This window comes from Bombyx mandarina, chromosome 04, assembly GCF_030267445.1.
Source record: "Bombyx mandarina strain Sakado chromosome 04, ASM3026744v2".
Taxonomy (NCBI): domain Eukaryota; kingdom Metazoa; phylum Arthropoda; class Insecta; order Lepidoptera; family Bombycidae; genus Bombyx; species Bombyx mandarina.
In genome coordinates this window covers 13,895,867-13,908,367 of record NC_143211.1, presented here as the reverse complement: position 1 = coordinate 13,908,367, position 12,501 = coordinate 13,895,867, and the positions used below count along the sequence as shown (strand labels likewise).

Genomic DNA, 12,501 nt, shown 5'->3' with positions numbered 1-12,501 from the left:
TCGCACGTTACCGAATGACCGTGGGTTGTTGCGAAACCTCCAGTTTTATTTTCTTTATATCTCGAATAGAAATTAAAATTAATATTAATATTTTTATAATAAGGAACTTCGTTCCTCTCCGGTGTCCCACAAAACCACACATCTTTTTTAAAATTATAAGCCCTTTTTCTATTATTTAAATTTAAGCTTACCCAAGTTGAGATGTAAGGCTCCGAACAGAGTCCTGAAGCACCGATCGGTGAGCGGCGTCACGACCAGCCGGCCCGTGTTGCCGAGGTACTCGTACCCGTACATCAGCTGGGAGTTGATCATGCGTGTTGCCACTTGCATTGTGTTATCGTCTTGCACCTACACCAGTGCACAATACATTTCACAAAATCATTAGCACTTCTTTAAATTCGTCGTTAAAGTTCTTTATTGTTGTCTTTTTGGTAATTAACCGTAGATTTGCAAAACAAATTCATTGGTCATCCATTGAAAATGACGTCGCCTATCTTGTGTAAATCCAAACCCCAAGAAAAGTAGAATAAAATCTATACCAACTTTCCAATCGATGAACATACAGGATGTCCCAGAAATAATGGATAATCCTAAAACACCTCATAGTAGAGTTGTTGGGGACACAAAATAAAAAATAAAAATTCTCAGTCAAAGTCCATAAAGGATTGCTTTCTCTGGAATCCAAACTTTTATTCTCCTCCTTTGTCGTATCACTCTTATGAGAGCGTTCGTCATTCAGTATCATTGCTGTGGGCAGGTGTTATGCGCTCACAAGCAATCGCCACTACTCCCGATTTGTCGTGAGCCTAGTAAACTCATTCAAACAACTTAAATTACTAATTAGCTAAACATTATTGAGTGACTCTCACCTCCCAATAATATCTTATCTGAGAGAGCCAATTAAAATCGTTATCTTGTTGCACTTTACATTCAATCAACAACATCAGCACGTCTCTAGCGTGCACGTCTAGCACAACCAGCGCACCTGGAATTGGAACACAAGCATCAACATCTCCATTTAATTTATCATACATCGATTGTACTACTATTTTAAAATTACTAGATGATTACCTAGGTTTTTTTTTTGATAACGCCATCTTGTTGTGTCTTTAAAGCGGTTATTTGCCCTCAATTAAGAAAAATAGTATTATTATTCGCCAATAGATGTCGGGTAAAGTTAATTATCGAAAACACGAATAAAACAACATTTTCTGAAAATGATGCGTAGCTAGATCGATTTATCGCCCCCGAAATCCGCTGTATACTAAATTTTATGAAAATCGTTGGAGCCGATTCCTAGATTCAGATTATATATATATACAAGAATTGCTCGTTTAAAGGTATAAGATTCATTTCGCTACCAACCACTCACTCCGCAAGCAACCTGGGCAATACAAATACAAACAACACAGAAAGCTTATCGGCTTACCTAATGTGATCCTGTTTTGCAAACTCAATTCACCACGAACTAAATCGACTATCTTCGATATCTGGTGATTGCATTTATTCCAATACGCCCTCATGGCCGGTATGTTGATGTGGATGGCTTCGGTTACCTCCGACGTCCAGAAAGTCATCGCTATACATTGGACCTGTTATTTATTTTATTTAAATTGTTATACCAACAAAATAAATAGCCATACAAAAATATACTAAATTAAATTACATTGGTTTGTCACATGTTTATTACATGCTAAATACCTCTTTAGCGTATTGTTGAGACTTATTAACGAGAGCACAATTTAAAAATTTAACATAACGGAAACATAAACAGAGCTTATTACAATTATTACTGGTGGTAGGACTCTGCCTATTTATGCCATGAAGCTGTAATACGTTTCAGTTTAAAGGGTTACAAAAAATAAATAAATAGCAATACGGCATGTGCTGACATGCGATGTATGGAAACTGCATAGCATTGTTTGTTTTCCCAAAACATAGACAGCATACTGGTCACTCACTTAATGAGCGTTTTTCAAAATAACACCAATACCTTCATTTGTGCCGACTTTTAAAATGAAGGGGGTATGAGGTACACAAAGCATATTTTTTATTTCGAATTGTACAACACGACCGAACACTGTTCTCATGTTGGGTGTTGTATTAACTTTCCTTGTTATTCATAAATTTACAAGTGTATGTCAATTGTATTGTACAGACGCAGCGGCCAAGCCCAATACTGGTGACGTCACAATACTGACGACGTCACAATACTGACGACGTCACAGTACTGGTGACGTCACTCACCGCCTGCCCGGGCCACACCAGCACCCAGTTCTCGCGCGGCTCCTGGGAATAGTCATCGTACGAGAGCGCGACAACGTGATGCACTGACGATTTCATAGCTTTCTCCAATTCCAGCAACCATTTCTCCACCTTTATGGAAATAAAAAAAAACAAATGCAATCTGTTGAAATATTAGTATAGGTATAATCCACTATAAATTAAAATAATCACGTAGTTCACGCTATTATGGCCCTTTCATTTCCTCATCAGACCTTATCTTACGCATTACGTCAAGAGCTACAACGTATTCGTGTTAAAATGAGTGTGAATAATTACATCTTTTTAATGTTCAGTAATAATATTGTGACTTCATTCATTCGCAATAAAACTATAAAACCCACAAACAAATTAGTCAGTAACACATAATTTTAATGATAACTGCATAGAATCAACTTCGACTTCAAAGTCGTTGTGGCCTAAAGGATAATACTTAACAAATGTTCACGATTGACTTCCACAGTAGAGGAATAACATCGTGTAATAAAAATCAAATCCGCAAATTATAGTGTGCGTAATTACTGGTGGTAAGACCACTTGTGAGTCCGCGCGGGTAGGTACCACCACCCTGCCTATTTCTACCGTGAAGCAGTGATGCGTTTCGGTTTGAAGGGTGAGGCAGCCGTTATACTGTAAAAACTGAGACCTTAGAACTCATATTTCAAGGTAGGTGGCGGCATTTACGTTGTAGATGTCTATAGGCTCCTTTAACCATTTAACACCAGGTGGGCCGTGAGCTCGTCCACTACATAAGCAATAACAAATTTAAAAAAATATTTGATATGCGGTGCCCGGGGACAATAATCGTTGAGCACAGATTTAGCTCACCTGCCCTCGCGCCGCCGCCGTGTTGATGGTGACCGTGAGCGGCACTATCTCACCCTCCGACGACTTCATGTGGGTCACCACCATGTCCTCGGTGAACGTCAACTTGGCTATTCCCTCGAAGCATTTCTTCAGGTGTGGTTGCACTCTGAATAAAATAACGTAAAACGTCATCTAGAAATGAAATATGATAAGACGATCCAATGCTAATGAGATAGATACTTTAAAAGAAATTGTGAGCCGTCGTGGGACAACTGGCATATGTTTAACATCGGAATTATTTTGTACAGGTAATATATGTATAACAGAGTGATTTACTATAGGAAATAAATATGGCATAATAGAAAATAACTCGGCCATCGTTCTCGTCGAACCCGTCACTTACGATCAAGGGCTCGGCGAGTAAACTAACCCACAGACACGGCCCATTGAGTTTCTCGCCGGGTCTGTGGGGGATCTGTGAGTGGATCGCGTTTCCGATCCGGTGGTAGATTCTGCGAGGCACTACTCTAGCTAGGGTTAGTATTAGCAACGTCGTCAAGTTTGAGCCCCGTGAGCTCACCTACTTGTTAGGGTTACGATGAAATGGCCGCTCAAGGTTATTAGATTAGGTAGGAAAAAAATTAGATTTTTTTGCATGCAAAATATGTCCATTTAAATATATTCATTCAATACAAAGCATTCGCGACCGTATTAGATGTTTCATACTACATACGTAATATATTCTATCATATAGTGTGGCGGCGTTTGACACATTGACGTCTCCACGCCAATAGTCGATCTGACTTACTGCTATAAATGTTTCACATCAAAAATGGCACAAAGAAAACCAGACCAAAGACATTCGTCACATGACGGAAATGGTAAATACTTGGTATTACCGCATAGGATCTTTCGTTTCCGAGAGTATCTCGAGCAGCTCGTCGTTGGACAGGAAGAAGAATCGCGGGAAGTACAAACGCTTCTTCTCCAAATACGCGTTAAGTCCTCTTTGCACCATCTCCAACAAGCTGTTCGACTTCTTCAGGCGGTCCAACATCTTCTCTATCATGATCACGTCCAGTACTCTCGGCTCGGTGGATGCTGCTTTCATTATTTCACGCCACATCTGGATAATAAAGCGTTTACGTTCTCATGGTACTGCTCTCATTAAATTTCATAATATATATATTACTACGTGAAGCAAAAACTTTGTACCCCTTTTTAAGAAAATTGCGGGGACGGAGAAGTATAAAATTTCCCACACTTATAGAGAACATAGAGAAGAAGTGCAGAATGCTAATTTTTTTTAAATTATGCCTGAAAAATACATAAAATCAATAAAGAAAACATTACACACACTACCATCTATTTCACACACACACATACGTATAAATATATTCTTTGTTTACTGTCAATTGGGAAACTTTTGTTATTCTATATAGTCTGTGGTCAAATTGAGAATAGATTAATATTGTTTGTCTTTAATATTATTTATCTATAGTGTAGTCTTGGCGAGATCTATATTATATAGAATATATTAATATCTGTATTATTATAGAAGTATAATAAGTGTTTGACAATAAAACCATAATAATGTTTAAACTTTTAAATTCAATTAATTATAGTCGAATTTCGACTACTGCGGGGACCACTAGTTAATTTAAAAATATCTACACGCGTTGAAAAAGAAACCAATTGGTCCTTTACCTTATCAACGGCGCTAAATCGTCTTCCTTCCTCGGGTATTTGTTGTTGTATATCAGGTGATGAGAATATAGGTTCCAGATACATCCACGTCGCTTGAACTTTTAACCATTCGTCCAAAATCTCTTGAAGCAAAACGAGTTTCCCTTCCCAGTCGCTATTGCACAAATTAGAAGAAGTGTGATAAAAAGTAAATCGTAAAACTATTTAGATTATATTTCAATAAAACCCATCTTACTAAATAATGTCTTCAAACGGCTTTATGTATGGTGAGTTCTTCATTGTCTGAGTCTTCACGATGTGATCGTCCAGAAGCAGTTGTATTTCATCTACACTTGACAAAATATAAGTTCCCGTATCTCTGGAAAACATGGATTATAATTTTTTTAGTAATATTATTACATGCACACAAGTGAGTTCGTCCACAGATACCCTGATGTCCATATACATGTGTATCATCATGACACGTGACCTCAGGCAAGCTAGAGTCCTGATTTTAAATGCTTACTGGAGTCCTTAGACATCACTGAAAAATTGTACTGAAAAAACGGAGATTTGAAACTTTTATCTCACGGTGGATGGCGGCATTTACATTATTGGTGTCCATGGGCTCCGGTGACCACTTAACACCTGATGGGCTGTGAGTTCAACCTCCGATCTAAGCAAAAGAAACAACAATAAATATATCACAACCTAAATAAATGCCGTCATCCACCATTAGAAAAAAGGCTAATATATAAATTGGATTCTGGAAAGGGGCGGGACACCTTTAAACAGAACGCATCACAGCTTCGCCGCAGAAATAGGCAAAATAAAATAAATAAAAATTTGGCTTAATTCATTACACTTAACCGTGTACACTTAACGGCGAAATATATTATTTTTACTCTAGACGGACATACGATCTATCTACATGGAGTTAATGTAAGCAGACAATAAACACAGAATTAGTGATAAGAAAGTCGCAATGACTTGGAATACGCCCGGCAACTGCCATTGAAGCCACGGACGCTCATAACTCTCTGAGCCCTTGTTTTCTATTAACTCAACTTACTTGTAAGGAAGAATATCGAACTTCAAGTCAGCCCATTCCTTCATCATCTTATCCAGTGCTTTTTCCAGATTATTTTCTTTAGTGGCTGCTTCAGATATAGTCTCGAATTTCTCGATATAGTCAACAAGATTGAAATCTATAACTTTTTCTAAAGATAATTCATCGTCGACTACTATTGGGAAGCCCACGATGTCGGATATCTTCTCCCAGTGCCTGGGCTTCATACCAGGGTTACCCAAAGTTTGTATAATAGGTAGATTTGTTTTGAAACTGTCCATCTTTTCTCTGCAAACCCCGTATTTAAATAACATAATTACAAATAACTAAATTAATATTAAAGTAATTAATAGTTATTAAGTAATACAACCTCACAGACGCGGCAAGACGATACGTTTCTGGAACATCTTGGAAAGATTTCTCCAATTTGTAAACAATTTTATAGAAGTATCCAACATCGCCTTCTATGTCCTCTGGATCATAGCTGCCGACCTTCATAAGATATCAAGACTGTTTTTAAACATTATTTACTGGTGGTAGGACCTCTTGTGAGTCCGCGCGGGTAGGTACCACCGCCTTGCCTATTTCAGCCGTGAAGCAGTAATGTATTCGGTTTGAAGGGTGGGGCAGCCGTTATAACTATACTTGAGACCTTAGAACTTATATCTCAAGGTGGGTGGCGCATTTACGTCGTAGAGCTGCTGGCCGATACATTGCAAACCCAGTGCACGCCCAGCACTCAATCCGTGGACCCTGTTCATGTAGAATTAGTAGACAGTGAGGTAGAACGCAGAGCCTCCTTGCCACCCTCGGATGCGTTACCACCCGTCACCCCGATGGAAGTTAAAGACTTGATCAAAGACCTACGTCCTCGCAAGGCTCCCGGTTCCGACGGTATATCTAACCGCGTTATTAAACTTCTACCCGTCCAACTCATCGTGATGTTGGCATCTATTTTCAATGCCGCTATGGCGAACTGTATCTTTCCCGCGGTGTGGAAAGAAGCGGACGTTATCGGCATACATAAACCCGGTAAACCAAAAAATCATCCGACGAGCTACCGCCCGATTAGCCTCCTCATGTCTCTAGGCAAACTGTATGAGCGTCTGCTCTACAAGCGCCTCAGAGATTTCGTCTCATCCAAGGGCATTCTCATCGATGAACAATTCGGATTCCGTACAAATCACTCATGCGTTCAACAGGTGCACCGCCTCACGGAGCACATTCTTGTGGGGCTTAATCGACCAAAACCGTTATACACGGGAGCTCTCTTCTTCGACGTCGCAAAAGCGTTCGACAAAGTCTGGCACAATGGTTTGATTTTCAAACTATTCAACATGGGCGTGCCGGATAGTCTCGTGCTCATCATACGGGACTTCTTGTCGAACCGCTCTTTTCGATATCGAGTCGAGGGAACCCGCTCCTCCCCACGACCTCTCACAGCTGGAGTCCCGCAAGGCTCTGTCCTCTCACCCCTCTTATTTAGCTTATTCGTCAACGATATTCCCCGGTCGCCGCCGACCCATTTAGCTTTATTCGCCGACGACACGACTGTTTACTATTCTAGTAGAAATAAGTCCCTAATCGCGAAGAAGCTTCAGAGCGCAGCCCTAGCCCTAGGACAGTGGTTCCGAAAATGGCGCATAGACATCAACCCAGCGAAAAGTACTGCGGTGCTATTTCAGAGGGGAAGCTCCACACGGATTTCCTCCCGGATTAGGAGGAGGAATCTCACACCCCCGATTACTCTCTTTAGACAACCCATACCCTGGGCCAGGAAGGTCAAGTACCTGGGCGTTACCCTGGATGCATCGATGACATTCCGCCCGCATATAAAATCAGTCCGTGACCGTGCCGCGTTTATTCTCGGTAGACTCTACCCCATGATCTGTAAGCGGAGTAAAATGTCCCTTCGGAACAAGGTGACACTTTACAAAACTTGCATAAGGCCCGTCATGACTTACGCGAGTGTGGTGTTCGCTCACGCGGCCCGCACACACATAGACACCCTCCAATCCCTACAATCCCGCTTTTGCAGGTTAGCTGTCGGCGCTCCGTGGTTCGTGAGGAATGTTGACCTACACGACGACCTGGGCCTCGAATCAATTCGGAAATACATGAAGTCAGCGTCGGAACGATACTTCGATAAGGCTATGCGTCATGATAATCGCCTTATCGTTGCCGCCGCTGACTACTCCCCGAATCCTGATCATGCAGGAGCCAGTCACCGTCGACGCCCTAGACACGTCCTTACGGATCCATCAGATCCAATAACCTTTGCATTAGATGCCTTCAGCTCTAATACTAGGGGCAGGCTTAGGGACCCCGGTAACCGTACTCGTCGAACTCGACAAAGAGGTCGACGTGCAACCTAACCCATGCATCAGCCCGCTGAGTTTCTCGCCGGATCTTCTCAGCGGGTCGCGATTCCGATCCGGTAGTAGATTCATTCGCGAAACAATTGCTCTTGAGTTGTTAGGTCTCCTTCGGAGGCGCTCGGGCAGTTGTTAGCAAATCCCACCCCTCTTGGCTGAGCCTTTGCTCGCCCACCTGTCCTGGTGAAACTGGAAAGGCCTTCGGGCCACCAGTAAACTTTCAATCATAAAAAAAAAAAAAAAAAAAAAAAAAAAAAAAAAAAAAAAACGTCGTAGATGTCTATGGGCTCCAGTAACCACTTAACATCAGATGGGCTGTGAACTCGTTCACCCATTTAGGCAATAAAAAAAAGGAACATAATATTTGTCAACGTATTTTTAACAATTTCGAACGATTTAAGACAAAATTTCGGTGTTCTTGTTAATTAATAATAATAATAATAAATGATATGATATTTATATTATATGATTATTATGATATATGATTGTTATAGAAAATGGTTAAATTTTGGGACTAACTTTTTCATTTATTGGGTAAGCAGGTAAACGAACGAGGTTACGAACAACCTGATGCTAAGTGGTTACCGGAGCCCAGAGACAGAACAACGTGAATGCCGCCATACACCTTAAAACTTGATGTTATATATCTCAAATGCTTAATAATTACGCATAGTACATTATTTACCTATTTTACAGTTAAATTTTTAATACGCGAGACAAAGTTTTCCTCGCACTTCCCGCCATCGGAGCAGAGTTCATCCATATTATCTGGAACCGCTGCGTTCATCGACAGTGCGTTTCCAGAGGTCTATTTTCCACGTACCATCCGGCTATGGAATGAGCTCCCCTCCACGGTGTTTCCCGAACTCTATGACATGTCCTTCTTCAAAAGAGGCTTGTGGAGAGTATTAAGCGGTAGGCAGCGGCTTGACTCTGCCCCTGGCATTGCTTAAGTCCATGGGCGACGGTAACCACTCACCATCAGGTGGGCCGTATGCTCGTCGGTCTACAAGGGCAATAAAAAAATAAAATAAAAGTTTTACGAGTTAAGTCAAAATATGAATCTCTTTTCAAAAACACTGTTCATGTTTTCATTTAACTTCAATATTTATTTTAATTAGATCAACACTAGTTACCCTTGATTTCATCCAATTATTGTGTTTCTCCAAAAATTCAAATCCAGCGTCGTATAGCTTCTTAAATGGCACCAATCTGTCATAGATTGCTTTGCGCTTTGGATATTGCGATAGCTCCCAACCAAATGATGTTTCTTCTTCATTAAACTGATCTATCTTAACCAGTGCCAGTGCTAGTCTGAAAATGCATTTTATTAAACGTAATTTTGATCTTAATATCTTGATTTATCTCTCTTTATACTGTGACGAATATCAGAAAAAATGTTACTACTGACTTTTCATCTAAATGCCTTGCGCGTGTAACGTATTTGGGTAGTTCATTGATATCACCCCAATATTGTAATTCGTTGCATTGAGTCTCGTAAATATCCAAATCGTCGATAAACTTCGCAATGCGCACCTAAATTATTGAACAGATTAAAAAGCATTGTTACAACATTACAAATTTTAAATTATCTGGAATGTTCTAGACACTACCTTCAACAGCTCTTGATACTCGATCTTCTTTTGATCGCATATTATTTTACATTCCTCTATAATTGAAGGCATGCGAGAGTACCTGAACATAGGACAGATATTAATCAATGAATTACGTTGTAATTATATGTACAAACCAATCCATACACACGTACCAATGGTAAGATTGATTATTGGCTTTCAGCTCTAAAGGCGTGAAAGTAGTATAGTCGCCGAGAAACATTATGTATCTCATCACGTTACGTAATTTATCCTCCATTTCTGCAAGAATCAAATCTTCGACTTTCTTGCAATACGCAATAAGTTCCATTAATGCAGCCGTGTCTGTGGGCGGTGTGAGTAACGTGTTGGCTATTGAAGAATACTCGTCGAAAATGCTAAAAATACACCATTATCTAAATATATAAAAATGAATTGCTGTTCGTTAGTCTCGCTAAAATTCGAGAACGGCTGGATCGATTTGGCTAATTTTGGTCTTGAATTATTTGTGAAAGTCCAGGGAAGTTTAAAAGGTAGATAAATATGAAAATGCTCGGAATTAAATAAAAATAACAATTTTGTTTATCCTTTAATGTGTCCTCCGTCGGACGGATTCCTTTTGTGTGTTTTAAGTTTATTTTATACAAAAGTTTAGGTCTTTTATTTATCGATTAAAGCATTAAATATATAAAAAAAACTTAATATATTTCATATGAGTAAAAATATTTAATCTCACGCTTTTATCATATTTTGATAATCCTCAGTCATTCTCCTCAATAGCGTATTGGAGAGCCTAGTGGCAGCCCCTCTAAGAGAATTGATCAAATCGCCTCTTTGCATTCGGAACATGCCAATTACAATTGTCCCTTCCAGTTTTGAAGGGATCTCTTTAGCTAATTCGACATATTTCACCGATTCTTCACAATATTCTTCGAAAGTTTTTTCTGGACGTGAATTTATGAATTCTTCTACTTCAGAAAGAGCCTGTGGAATATAATTCGCATTTGCGATATGGGACTATAAGATCATTCAACAAAAACATTGTAAATTTATTCGAAAACCAAAATTTTACTATCACTGATCTACTTTACAACGGATATACTTACATCCCCATTTAGCAAACAGACGTAGTCATCAAAATCTTGGACCCTCAGCTCGGGTCCTATTCTCTGTTCGCTAATCAAGTCAGCAACTTCCGCTTTGTAATCGTCGACTAAATCATTATCTATAATGGGCTACAAATACACATAATGATTTGATTTAAAAAAGGAATATCATTGGTTCCTATAGGTACTAAATGCTTTGTGCTTTTTTTTTGTTTCGCATGTTTATTTATTTTATGTACAATAATGAATACTCTATCTCTCTCTTTGTCAAGTTTTTTTTTAAATAACGTAGTGGAAGATTCGTTGACCAGTTTCTTTTTTAACTGCAATACAACAGTTCTCCGAATATAGTTCTTAAAGGCAGATACAGGAAGCTACCAAATTGCATGGACAATACAGTAAAAATTATATGTACCTATTCCTATCCTGACTTCCTAGTCCCAAGCCTACCCTTTCAAAGGAATATTGCTCTCAGACTATAACTCTTTTACTGACAGCCAAGCAACTTTCTATCCAAGCGCTCCTTACATATGTACCAATGCAATTGAGATGCGTCTTACGTGTCTACGTGAACAGCGGTATTCATATTCTTGTATCTATGAGTTTTGATATATGTGTGATATAGGGCTGTCTAGTACATTAACTACTGCATGAATATTGTATAGGGGTGCTACTAGACGGGATAAAGAGAAATAAATAGAGTGTGTTCATCACGCACAGAGTAATACCAACACAGAAACGATTTAAGTCACAAAAGAACAATACATTATAATTTACAAGGCAAGATTAGCCCTTACTATTCTACTAATTAACTCGAACAACATAGTGAGCATTCCTATTTTTTTTCCTATTTATTGCTAGTAACGTCGATGGGTTATGTTGGCTTTATCGAAAGTGTAGGCGAACTCACGGGCCTCAGCCTTGGACTTTGCTAACATTAACCCCAGCAAGAGCAGTGCTTTACTGAATCTAGCCACTGAATCGCGACCCACTGAGAAGATCCGGCGAGAAACTCAATTCACGGTGTCGGTAATACTATATTACCACATCCATCTAAAAGCGACGTTTTACTCGTAATATTAACTAAAGCCTTGACTTTCACTTTAATACCTTTAACGTGGATCGACCACTACAAACGTAGTCTTGATACAGCATGGTCTCCAAGCGAGGTGATTGTCTACAGGCGTCTATGAGAAAGTCGTATAAAAGACAAAGTTGATCTCGGAACTGCTTGAAGGAAGGCTCGAACTCTATAGCGTCATTTTGAAAGGCCAGGTTTATCACGAAACCTTGGTTCGTGCCCTAAAACAAAACTTGTTTTTCATATTAAATGCGTTGACATGATCGAGTGGCGGGAAGCATGCATATTAACGGAGGCCTCAAGACCGATACTGGACACATACGTACAACCTTTGTTTTAATTTATCCCAGTTACATATAGTATAGTATCTACGTACTATAACATGAAAGTATGTTCAATAGTACTGTTAACAGTCACTTAACATGTCGCCTAGTTCGATCACAAGCGTAAAAGCGACACTCGTATCGGCGCAATTGTGAAACTTGAAAGCTTCAAGTTACCA

General features: G+C 39.5%; 1 protein-coding gene across 1 annotated transcript in view; it reads right to left on the bottom strand.

Annotated features, from left to right (window-relative positions):
• Window positions 1–12,501, bottom strand: part of Dhc36C (Dynein heavy chain at 36C) — a 62,953-nt gene that overhangs the window by 43,257 nt on the left and 7,195 nt on the right. The window contains exons 7-23 of the mRNA XM_089727113.1: window positions 12,029–12,220; window positions 10,919–11,047; window positions 10,549–10,796; window positions 9,989–10,210; window positions 9,834–9,915; window positions 9,632–9,756; window positions 9,357–9,534; window positions 6,216–6,337; window positions 5,849–6,133; window positions 5,033–5,155; window positions 4,798–4,951; window positions 3,990–4,216; window positions 3,112–3,256; window positions 2,248–2,376; window positions 1,430–1,592; window positions 870–985; window positions 192–348 (exon numbers count right to left, since the gene is read on the bottom strand). Of these exons, the coding sequence (XP_089583239.1) occupies window positions 192–348; window positions 870–985; window positions 1,430–1,592; window positions 2,248–2,376; window positions 3,112–3,256; window positions 3,990–4,216; window positions 4,798–4,951; window positions 5,033–5,155; window positions 5,849–6,133; window positions 6,216–6,337; window positions 9,357–9,534; window positions 9,632–9,756; window positions 9,834–9,915; window positions 9,989–10,210; window positions 10,549–10,796; window positions 10,919–11,047; window positions 12,029–12,220 (2,797 nt within the window). The remainder of the gene's footprint in view (window positions 1–191; window positions 349–869; window positions 986–1,429; window positions 1,593–2,247; window positions 2,377–3,111; window positions 3,257–3,989; window positions 4,217–4,797; window positions 4,952–5,032; window positions 5,156–5,848; window positions 6,134–6,215; window positions 6,338–9,356; window positions 9,535–9,631; window positions 9,757–9,833; window positions 9,916–9,988; window positions 10,211–10,548; window positions 10,797–10,918; window positions 11,048–12,028; window positions 12,221–12,501) is intronic.